The sequence below is a fragment of the Xenopus laevis genome, chromosome 1S (assembly GCF_017654675.1).
Source record: "Xenopus laevis strain J_2021 chromosome 1S, Xenopus_laevis_v10.1, whole genome shotgun sequence".
In the NCBI taxonomy this organism is placed as follows: domain Eukaryota; kingdom Metazoa; phylum Chordata; class Amphibia; order Anura; family Pipidae; genus Xenopus; species Xenopus laevis.
In genome coordinates, this window is record NC_054372.1 from 153,262,368 (window position 1) to 153,275,015 (window position 12,648).

General features: G+C 37.2%; 1 protein-coding gene across 2 annotated transcripts in view; it reads right to left on the reverse strand.

The window, feature by feature from the left end:
• Nucleotides 1-12,648, reverse strand: part of LOC108707180 (kinase suppressor of Ras 2) — a 194,194-nt gene that overhangs the window by 48,318 nt on the left and 133,228 nt on the right. For both annotated transcript variants that reach the window (XM_041580388.1, XM_041580389.1), the window contains exons 13-14: nucleotides 5,735-5,783; nucleotides 4,081-4,448 (exon numbers count right to left, since the gene is read on the reverse strand). In XM_041580388.1, coding sequence (XP_041436322.1) covers nucleotides 4,081-4,448; nucleotides 5,735-5,783 — 417 coding nt within the window. The remainder of the gene's footprint in view (nucleotides 1-4,080; nucleotides 4,449-5,734; nucleotides 5,784-12,648) is intronic.

Genomic DNA, 12,648 nt, shown 5'->3' on the forward strand with positions numbered 1-12,648 from the left:
AGTATCTGAGTAAATTGAAGAGAAGTGAAGTGATAACACCACAGATTGATTTATGTATACATTTTAATGTCAAGGTTTTTTAATATTTATATACTTAATGTGATGTATTTAATAGGCAGTCGCTTAGTTCTCACGTCATAGTTGTGACTGCTGTTTTTCCCGACAGTACATAGATATAAGGCTCGTTTTAATTCTATGTCAGCACTTTGAGAAAGGCCTCGTTGGGCCGAAACGTTAGTCTGTAACCTGCATTAAAGCTATCTATAATATTTTAAGCCCTGAGAGTTCGGCTCTTTTGTGAAAGTTTGGATGAATTATGGATTCTGCACCCAGGCAAACTAACTTTATTTTTCGAGAGTGCCGGCACTTTGGTGGACTAGATAAATAGATAGATAGATTTCATGTAGCTGAATTTCTGTGTAGGTACAGTATAAAAGGTACATTCCTTGACATAAAATAATTAATAAAGATGCTGAGAATACATTACTCACTTTCCAAAGAAGCTAGACAACACATTATACATATCTCATTACCTTCATTTTTTTCTCTATAAAGTTGCCTGAAAATCAGAATTTAAATATGAGATTTTCTGGAACTACAGGAGACATCAAACTCTTTCAAAACAGGTTTTGAAGAGAGGGAACAGTTTGTGGCTCCAGCAGGTGAGTCAGTCGCACAATTGCCATTTTATGAAAGTGTCATGAGGAACAGTCAAATATCATGATGGCGGCGAAAAACTGCTTTAAGAAAGAGGATTACAGTAATTAAAGTCAAAGCTCATTCCTAGATTAGGACTGACACTTACAGTTACCTGAAGGAGTAAGCAATAATGTGTTGTGCTTACTGTATTTTACACTGGCTACTATTTAAAACCCCACCTCCACAATGGTCTGGATACAAAGACACTTCCAATAATATCTCTAAAACTAAATGTACCAAATGATAAAAGTTCCTGTCAGTAAAATGTATAACAATACATTTTTTCACAAATGTTTTAGATTTTTGAATTTAAAGAATTGTATAACAAATGGCTACAGCAAGCAAATATCAATGTATTTTTGATTCATTACAAATATTTATTTACTCATATAGCTTCATATTGATTTGTGTCTTAAATTCCACCTCTCCACTAATCAATCGGTCTTGCTATTTCACTTGACTGAACGCCAATATCTCTTCAACATCAGATTAATGACTCTCATTACATTAAATACTCAAGAAATTGTCCGGGAAAAGGTGCAGGGGAGGATATGAAAGATGGAATAGGCATCATCAGCCTTGTTGAAAGAGTGGGTGTGAGATGGGAGGCTTCATTTTCAAATATTGTCTTTTTGTTCATTTGAAAGCAACAAGCAGTGTGTCCATTCATTCACTCACATTTTTATTTTGAAATTCACTATGCATTCTAAAACCCCTTACCACCCTTAATCATGCAAAGTTTAAAAAACTATTACATTTTTGGAAATGCAATAAAGGCAAATTCATTTGCAGGCTGTAGCTAAATAAGCCAGATGTGACCCAGCCCCCAGTGACGGGCGAATAAATTTGGCAGGCGCGAATTTGTGGCGAATTTGAGAAACTGCAGTAAAAATTTGCCAGATTCGAAAAAATATTTACGCGTGTTGGAATAGCCGCTCGCATCAAAACTGACGTGCACCAACATTAATCGGATGCCCATTGACTTTGATGCGGGCGTCAAAATTGACGCGGGTGTCAAAATTGTGTCACACATGAGTTTCCCTACATTGCTCTATTACAACAGCAACCTCCAGTGTCCAAATGTTTTAATGATTTTAATGATTTTAATACTTACTTTACTCTATGGGGCCCATTTACTAACAATCAATTTACATTTTTTCAATGAATCTTGAAAAATTTGTGGTTTTCCTATATTTTTAAAAAGCTCTAAAATTAGAGATTTATTAAGTGTAAAAAAACACCAACACTAAGGCAAAACTTTGCTAAGTAAAAGTTGCTGTAATATCCTGCCTGGAGTCAAACCAGTAACCTGGTGTTTCCATGCCGTCTGCATTACCTCTGCCCTATGTGAGCAGACAGTGAAGGTCCTGGTTCACTTCTATTGGTTTCCATGTAATTGCAAGTAGCCATGGCTTGTTTCACCTGCTGTCAATCTGGCCACAGGTGATCTGTGTAAACAATTGCTGCCTATAAAACCGCTGCTCTGGATTGAATCATTGCCCAACATAGGTCTATGTTACATAGTTCCCTGGTGTGATTCTTGTTTGATTTTCTGTTCCTGAACTGATCCTTGCCTGTTTGAACACTCTTCTGGATCCTGACTGTTTATCCTGACTACTCTCATTGCTCCTGATTATTTACTGCCCTGTTTGATTAGCACTGTCCCTGCTTATTCCATGTCTGCACTCTCTGTTCCCCATTCTTCCTGTAAACGTTATGGTTCCCTCGCCCACCAGATCTTCACCCTTGGGCCTCTCAATTTAAGACCTGGCGGCATCCAAGTAGCGGACGGCTCCTCCCGAAGCGAAAGGCGGTTGTTAGAGGCAGAAGTGTGAGACGAGACTGGGACCTTGGGGTTGGTTCTGGGTTATGGAATACCATACGTGACAGATGCTATAGTAGAATATTAAAGGTTTTCAGATTTTTTTCAGTATGAATTTTCAGAAAAACTCAGATTTTAGAGGTATTCATATTTCTTTTTCGGCTCGTTCAGCGTTTTTTATTTTTTGTTCGTACTTTTTATAATTGGATTTTTTTTAGAAATTCAATGACAATTGTGGTTTAAGAGTTAGTAAGTTTAGTCATGATTTCAAAAAACCTTGAAAACCACTAAAATGCGACCTTCAATGAATGAGCCTCCACAAGGCAATTATTTTTGATTAAGAATCACAACCTCTGATTCCTAGGAAGGGATTCACTCTAAACAATGTGGTCAAGGACAAATCCATACATATCCAAAAAATATACTGTATATATGTCTCCATTATAAATGTTCCCACCAATGAGAACATTCTGTAAAGAAACATGTAAGCTCTTATTGGGCTTGAAATAAAAAGTCTGATGAACAATAAATAACTGTAATTCAAAGTTTTGATTCATACATATCAATCTATTTATCTATCTATCTACGAAGTTTAGATGAAGCTTTCCATTTCAGCTTTACAAATCCATATACATTTTTCTAAGCATAATTCCAATTCACAAGTTTTAGCTAAAGAAATTTGATTTGTTGAAAAAAATTTGACAAATCATACTATAATCCTCAATCTTACAACAGTGCCTCTACCGTGTTGACTTTCTCAATAATCACATTTTTGGAGTAACATGAGTAACATTATTTGGAGTAACATTATTAACATCTGCTTAATATGATTATTATCTTTCGGTACCATAAATATTGGACAGCTCCGGTAGGGAACTCTCAAATATTTGCAGGGTCATAACCAATCCATTCTGTGTACTTCTCTGACACCCTTACATATGTTTGTATCAAATGTTAAAAGGTTGGAAACAGAAAAACAGCATGCAATATGTGCAAGAAGGTATGAATTTTATGATCTATAATTCTGGTTGTATATGTCCCCTTTGGCATCAAAGATCTGACAACACTCTGGACAGCTATCTCCAGGATCTGTGTCCAAAATCAGTAAAGCATCATTCATTTCTCTGTGTCAAATAACAAGACATTCTTGATCTGCAGCTTTGATCAGTAATTCCTTATACAGGCAGTACCCTTAGGTCTAGCTTCTTAGGCTTTGCATGCAGCACCGTGAACATTTGCATACCAGAAGAAGATTGAAAGTATAATATGAAAATGATTATAGCAGTGCAGTAGCTCCACTTCTGGAAATGGTAACAATACTCTGCCAAAAAATAACCTACAACATGGAGTGTAATAAAACTGTTAGCAGAAGCATTCAGTAATTTGTATTGCATAATGGATTTAGAGAACACTTGTCTAAATTTTAAAAGTTATAGCCCAGTGAAGCCAAGAATACATTCTAGAATTTTACCTTATAGAAAATAGCATACAGGAAAGGGTCTTTCTAACACATATAATAAAATTGTGGCTTAATACCAAAACATTAGATCTGAGATTACCTGGTGATAATTGCTAGGTGTGGTGGGCTCATACATAAGCCCATGAAGAGAACCACATTTTCATGCCGCGTTTGTCTGTAGGCCATTACTTCCCGCTTGAAAGCCTTCAGCTGGTCCTCATTGTCTCTTTCAATGTCAATGAGCCTAATGGCCACTTCTCCATGCCATCGTCCATGGTAAACCAAACCAAATCGGCCTTTGCCAATCATCTCCCCAATTTCCAGCTGTTCAAATGGAACATCCCACTCCTGCAAGAATATACTGGTCTGGCTGGCTTTACGGGGAAAGTTTCTGGCTGAAAGCAGTAAGTGGTTCATTTCCTCAAAGTCATCTTCAGACTCTTCTGCTCGTTCATTGCCATCTTCATTCTGTAGGCAAAAGTAAGAAAATGTACCAGGCTTATTTGCAACATTTATGTTCCGGTACCTAAGGCTGAAATGAGTGTCCAATACAACATCAAACGATGCGAGTTTTTTTCATAGGCTATGAGTAAGTGCCCCAATAGGCACGAAATGCGTTAAGCCTTCACCTGTATTGTCCTAATAAATGTATTTGAACTTTTAGCCACTTATTGGTTTAATGTTTTCAAAAAAACTCACATCGTTTGCTGTTGTATTGTACATATGCACCCACAGACTGAGAGGCCCGGATTTGTGGAAAGGTCACAAAGACCCGGGCCTAGGGCGGCAGAATTTTAGGGGGGCGGCATGCCGCCCATCCACACCCGCATTGGTTCGGATGCACTGGTGTTTCACATTAGATACAAACATTTTTAAAATTTCCTGTGCACCAATTCCTAGTACTCAGGATCCAATGCTGAAATTTGTGCATGTGCACAAAGAAAGGGGAGGGGATGGGAGGCAATGAACGGCAGCAGGCCTAGGGGCACCTGCTATGAAAATTAGGCTCTGCAGACTGGGATGAACTGTGAGTATTTTTTCATTTCTTTATTATATTTCTTTTTGTTTTACTACTGCTCTTATATTTAATATACTTCAGTAGTGTTAAAACTGTCTTTTTGCAACTTTCTCTTTATTTGTGAAATAAGTGTCCATTTATACAAAGTGCCCCCTGCCTTAGTACTTTGAGAATGTCTGTTTGAGCTTGGTAAAGCTTTGTCTGTTTAGCAATTGAACCTCAAAATTTAGGACCAATTTTATTCATAAATGGATACTTCTTATAGATTATAGGTTGTGATCAGAGAAATTGCAAAAAGGAATTTGTGTAAGTCCACTTTAAGGACTGATACTGGACTGGCATTGGATGATTCCCATCACAATTTCCAGTAATGCAGTAAATCTGCATCAATAAAGATTACCCAGAGTAAACATTAACACAATTACATGATGGCAATCCTGTCTTCTCATCGATATTCATCACAGATGCACTTCTGACATTTTCCAATTACTAATTCCTTTAATTAGGTGAAAAAACTTTAGTCGATATGTCTTTTATTTTTTGTGGTGTTACTATTTAACCTGCCTCAACAAAGGAGACATTTGCCTTCATTTGCTTTACTCCTGTTTATCCAAGAGCTAATTGCCAAGCAGTTGCTAAGGGTTACTACCTTGCAATAGAAGTGCTTTGTGAATTCTCAACTCCCACTGAACCAAATGCAATAGCATTTTTTTTCCCCAAAACATGGCCTTCTTACCTCAGACGTTGGTTCAACTTCAATTTGAAGTACTGGATTTCCTTCATTACTAGAATAAAGCAAACATGTTTAGGGGTTAATGTCTTTACTTCTGTTTTTATAGTTACTGTATAGTCCTATTTGATGTAAGATCTCTTCCTTTCAAAGTGTTAAGTCTAAGTTAAGCAGAAAGCTCCCAGTGTGGGCAGCCATATTCAGTCACGTGTATTTGCATAATGAGCAATACCCCTGCCTCCTGGGCTCAGAAACAATCGAGAGCCATGCCACTTTCCTTAGTGTCACAACATGGTTTTCCCCAGGTTGTGGGTCATATTAAAAAAAAAAAAAAACACGTATTGTTTCCTCCAACAGGAGTGAGGGCTTTATGTATTGGCATGCACTTCCAGCAGGGGGGAACATGTTTTTTTGGTGAAAGGTGACCTTTCATCCTGCTTTACTATATTGACATATTAAATATATACATTTTTATTTTATTTCTACCATTAGTGATTTATGCTATACTAGGTGGGATCAAGGACTGTTTTATTATTACACTGAAAAAAGGAAACAAATATAAAATGGACAGGGTCGGACTGGCCCCCGCCAGCCTAGATCCGATCCCCCAGCTGGCCCATCAAAAAACTATATGTGCGCAGCGTACCAACATTTGCGCATGCACAACGCGCACCGGCGTTCACACAGGCACGACACGCGCCCACATTCATGCATGTGTGCGGGCGGCTCTGGAAGTTTGAAACCCAGTGGGCCCCAATGCTCCAGTCCGACCCTGATGAATGGCTTGAACTCTATTGGATATGCCCTTCCCTTGATTTAGAGCTTTCCAGATGTCAGGTTTCTGGATAAGTAATTCTATGCCTGTACTCCTCTCTAAGTAGATATGTATTCATTTATGAACACCTTTTCCTACCTTAATGCTATGCCTACACACTCAACTACCATGCACCTTATGAAATGCATGTTAAGGATTTTTTCATCCTAAAATATAATTCAAAATTATTTTCTATTGTGTTGTGTAAATAAAGTTTATATTGATTAACAAATATAAATACTTGTTGCTTGCAGTCTTGGAATTCACAATCACAGCAAGTAGGCTTCCACCATTTTGTGGACACTGTTACTAAGGCTAACTTTATATCACTCCAAAATCATGTTTATTCACCAGCATGGTGGACCTGATGTCCATGCCTATGCACTAGCTACACAAGTGGCATCTAGGAAATGCAGAATAGAAAGTGAAAGTAATGCTTGCCCCACCTCTATGCCTGAGGCATTGAGACGGGGCAGGCAGTATACGATTGACAGCTGAGATTTTAAATACGTTTATAACAGTTATGGACGTTTAAAATAATTTTATTTTATTATACAGCTTTGTACTGTATGTCTGGGTGACAAGTCCTCTTTAATTGACAGCACTTAATAAGACTAAACAACATTACAGGGCTCATTTACAGACAAGGCATTACAGTTGCACTTAAAAATTAATTATTGCTTTGCACTTCAGCGTATTTCCCCCCCAGCACCAATCCACCCTCCCTGTCTGCTCTGACACTAGGAAATCCTGGAGGTGCCGCCAACCTGAATGTGGCAGTAATTGCAGGGTTCCCACAGTGGGTTATTATTATTATTTATTATTAACATGTATTTATATAGCGCCAACATATTGCGTAGCACTGTGTGTGGGTTGCATCAATAGGTGCAGCAGACCTGTGTCCAAAGAATCTCAGGCAAACAGCATCTCAATTTGTGCTGGAACATACACAATCCATACTCTATACAATTTTGGGGGCACCTTACACGTTTTTAAAACGTGTACAAACGTAATTTGTAAAAATACGCAACTACATTCATTTTGATGTAGCAGGTGCAATTATAGTTAAAATTATGCTGAAATTCAAAGGGAAAACTTTGAAACATGCTGATTTGTGTCTGGAATTTAACTTTGCACACTGCATTCACCATTTTAAGTAATAATTGCATAGTATATTTCATGAATGGGCATAGAGGACATTAGCACTGTATGAAAGGCCATTGCATTGCCAGATTATCTGGCCATGGTACTATAGTTTGAGGTCCCTTTAGCAAAACAGGTTGTAGCACAAATGAGGGTTCTGGAATCAGCACTAAAACAAGATACAGAACTGAATAACTGAGTAACCCAAGAGCAAACTAATAAGGAGCGGTAATTTAAGAAACGGCAAACGCAATCATTTATCAAGTGAATAAAAAGAAGAAACAGTTTTATGCATCTGAGAAATGAGATAATGAAGTGTACTGCAGTTCATTGCAGAAAGGCTATAAAAACTGAATAAGTGTAATAATCCTTCTAGATTACCTCTGATATAAATTCCAATGCCATCCATAATAGGAAATTTAAGTCACGCACTACTGTTCTGCACAAATGCTTGGGCTATAGTTGCAGTTCCTCAGCAGGAGAAATTAAGGACAAGAACTTGGGTTGTAGGTAGTGAAAAATACAACAACAAGAACTACTGCTAGGTTCGAGCTACCCAAGCATTAACAGTGCAGAATAAGTGCAACAGCCTTGAAAATTAACAACACAAGTTCACAAAGAAGCATTATTCTGACAAATGTCAAGACTATTTTAAATATAAATGTGAAAAAGTAGAGCATCTTGTAGGGTTCTGTATATCAAACAGCTAGCTGCAAAATCTAGATCATACTAATGTCATGTACAGATTTGTACTGTTGTAAAACTACTGACACAAATAGTTATTTACCCACTAGAAGCTTCCATCCTCCTTCACAGAAAAAATCTGGTCTATTTAGTCAGATGGTAAGATAGTTAACGATGACAATATTTGCGCTAATAGAATTGCTGAGGTCAAAAATAAGTTCATAGCATGTGGCTATGATCCCAAAGTGTTTTATAATGCAGAAAGAAAGGTGTTTGGTTTTGATAGGAAATTATTATTTGCTGATAAACCATCTGAAAATAAATAGATGAACTGTATTGCTTTTGTACACACCTATTGCCCTGAGTCTACTGACATTAAAAATATTATTTTGAAGAATTGGCACATCTTACAGGATGATCCACTGTGTCACGGCATTATTACAGGTGATCAATGCAGACATACAAGATCAGGTGCTGCTTTTAAGATTAGGTGGTTACCATAACGTAAATTTGTGATCATAAAGTTATTAGGTTATGTGGGCAAGAGCAGTGATGCCCAAAGCTGAAATAAAGGCTTTTTAAGCACAAATGTTTCACAGTCTGGTGCTGTTCTGCATACAAAGGTTATGTGGGCAAGAGCATACAAATGGTCAAGGACAGGACAGGGCAAGACAAATCTGATATCTTGAAGGGAACGACCCTTCCTAGAAATGGGGCATTATGCTGCCAAGGTAAGATACCAAGTTTTTAGAACGGGTGGACAGACTAAGAAGGGGTGGTGATAGATACCACATTTTGTTGCAGTGTGAAGCACGTTGGACAAACTTACTTGATATTGTAACCCCTTCAGGGTTAAATGAGAGACAGAATTACACTGGTTTTTGTTATAATTTCTTATGAATAATTGTATATTAATTATGTTGGGTGCTGCAGACTGGTGAGTATTGAATTCCATCTGGTCCTTTGACCATTAAGTTAATTTAACTTTACACTTCATGCCTATTTGTTTGTATGTTTCCTACCTTAGTTAGACGCAAGATAAGCATGATTTGTATAGTTTATCCTAAAGAGAGGTGGTGTTTACATGTTGTCTTGGCAACTAGGTGTTGGACAGGTCCCTTGCAGCATGATGACAACAGTAAATGTCGTCATCCTAGTGAGAACTGGAATAGGGACAGATGTGCACACCGATTTTTTAAATCATTGTCACTTGGGGTTGGTGATGGGGAATGATACATTGAGAAAGGGGGCGTGAGGCACCTAAATGTTTGTATACTGCATTCTCACTGATCGCTCCAATAAAAAAAACAGCAGAGACAGTTTGCACTGGGATTACGTGAGACAACCATTTCTTTACTTCTCATCTGAATGTTGTTCCAAGAGCTATGGATTTTGTGGTATGTGCACTCTCGGTAGATAGAAAGTACAAACCTATGCAGAGCAGGGAAGGGCAACATACAAAATTCAGCTGGATTGGCATCTGGACCCAATGCAGCATAGCTTGCCTCTCATTCTGTAGCATTGACATTTGATCATTAATGCAGCAAAACCAGAAACACAATAGTTGAACTGGGTGGATTTATTTTAAAGAAGATTTCATTTATTACAGTGGTTCTACAAGAGACAAAGTCGCTCTGTTTCTCAAAAAAGTAAAATTGAAAAATACTAAAGCCATAAGCAAACAAAATAATCACTGGGCACACAGCATTATATTTTCTCCTAACTACTATTTTTTACTGCACACCCCAGGGTGCCACAGACTTTCCTTGAAAAATCTTGTTATTATATGATTTGTTAGGCGTCTGATGGTTTCCAGTTACAGGGTCTCCTCCTTTCACTGGATCAAAAGTAAATTTCTAGGTGCAGAAAACCAAATGAGCCCAAGAAGAAAGAAAACTGGACTTTAATCTGTATTTTGATTACAATTTAATGATGACCTGCCAAGGTAATCACAGTGGTATATTTCATTGATTAAAGCCTAAAATGGAAATGTGTTTGTACAATGTGTTTTGCTTGTTAAGGCAACTGCCACAATAACTTATTTGATGTTTTGCCTATGCTTCTGATTTTATAACCGTCTTCACACTGTGCCTGACTATATATTTATTCATCCTGGATTCTCTTATCTCTTTCCAGTGCCTATTCTTATGTATGGATATGTCCTCAAGTGTTCTGTCTATACTATGTCAATGACAATGTGAATAAATAGTGGGCTCTATGGCGGCAATGAATTTTCTGTTTCAGAACAAATTTTATATGACCAGTTACTGCTATTGACAGATGGGCATTTTGAAAGCATAAGCATCTGGCTGATGTATAAAATAAAGCTGGGTTTGCTTTTCTACCTGCTGCCTCCTTAGACTGCAGACCTAATGCTGGTAACTAGGGTCCAACTTACCCTAGCAACCATGCATTAATTTGAATTAGAGACTGGAATATGAATAGGAGAGGACCTTACTAGAAAGATGAGAAATAAAAATTAGCAAGAACAATAAATTTGTAGCCTTACAGAGCATTTGCTTTTTAGATGGTGGTCATTTGAAAGCTGGAAAAAGTCAGTAGAAAAATGCAAATAATTATAAAACTGTAGATAATAAATAATGAAAACTAATGGAAAAGTTGCTTAGAACTGGCTATTCTGTAAAATACTAAAAGTTTTCTTAAAGGTGAACCACCCCTTTAAGTCAAATTTACCAGTGCTAAAGGACAGACTTACAGTGCTGAAATTAGAGACTATGGATGAGCAAGAGCTAAGAAAATAATGGCTCCAGTGTGGAATAAACGGTCAGATAATTGAAGCCACAAGGGACTAAATTACTTTAAATTAAGGTTTACAGGCAAAACTAGACTTTTTTTTCTTTTTTCCTGTTATGGCAACTTTATGAATGACATACATATATTAAAGCTGGCCATAGACGCACAGATAATATCGTATGAAACAAATTTTCGTACGATATTCGGTGCGTGTGTATGGTGGAAAAAGAGCCGACCGATATCGGCAGAAGACTCGGCTTGTCAATCGGGCTGGATGGAAAATTTTGATCGGGTACATTTGAAGGCTTCCAAACATCGGCCATTGTTAGTGGTGAATCATCAGAAAGGTAGAATTCTATTGTTTCTACCTGTATATCTACCTGTATATCTGATGATTCAGCTCTACGCGTGTGTATTGAAACGAACGATCTTTCTTGGAAATATCTTTTCCACAAAAGATCGTAATTGTTACGTCTATGGCCACCTTTATATACATAAAGTTCAAAGCCCGGGAGTCATTAGTTCCCCACTGTTCCAAAAAGACCCTCTCATTAAATAAGACCATTTAACCACATGTCTGTAAGACAAAATTGTTTCTTAAAAGTCCTTAATGGTAAGTTCAACATGTTTCCAAGATAATAGAACTTAAACAAGTTTCCCTATAACAAAAATCTAAACTTTGGAAAGGCATATTGCTGATTTTGTCATTTTTTATTTGGATAGCTAAATTCTACCGAATTCCAAAAGATTAGAGATCCAATTAAGCTCATCCCAGAGACAAAGTGGAAATAAAAAAGACAGGATTGGAAATGGAATGTGCAACTGCTGATATTACCAGCTGAATTTTATGTTCCTTGTTCACACAGCTGTCAACAGTGCACCCTGCCGGAGGTTTGATTTATATCTGGATTTTTATTTCATTTTCAAAGCTAAACAATAAATCTCTTTTTTCATTAAGTCAAAATGATGGATATCCTACTATGAATACCCAATCAAAACTATATTTTTATCAGAACTTTTTTTTCAGAGTGGGAACAGAGAGAGAAACACAGTGAATCCTAAAAAAAACTTGTGGAATGGAGTTTTGCCAAAGGAAGTTGACAAAATGGAAACACCAAACAATATGTAACTTGTTACTCCCTGATAAGGAGTTGGGTCAGGTTTAAATCCCAATCAACTTTGAACTTTGTTACAAATTATAATTGTGTTGCTGAGAAACCTACTTTGCTTTCTGTGTCCTGAAAACGGATAGCAGAAAAGGAATGTGGAATTAAAGGAAAACTATACCCCCCAAACAATGTAGGTCTCTATTAAAAGATACTGAGTAAAACAACTCATGTGTAAAACCCTGCTTCATGTAAATGAACCATTATCATAATAATATACTTTTTTAGTAGTATGTGCCATTGGGTAATCATAAATAGAAAATTGCCATTTTTAAAAATAAGGGCCGCCCCCTGAGATCGTACGATTCACTGTGCACACATACAAACCACATGTAAGGTCACATGAGCCAATTAACAGA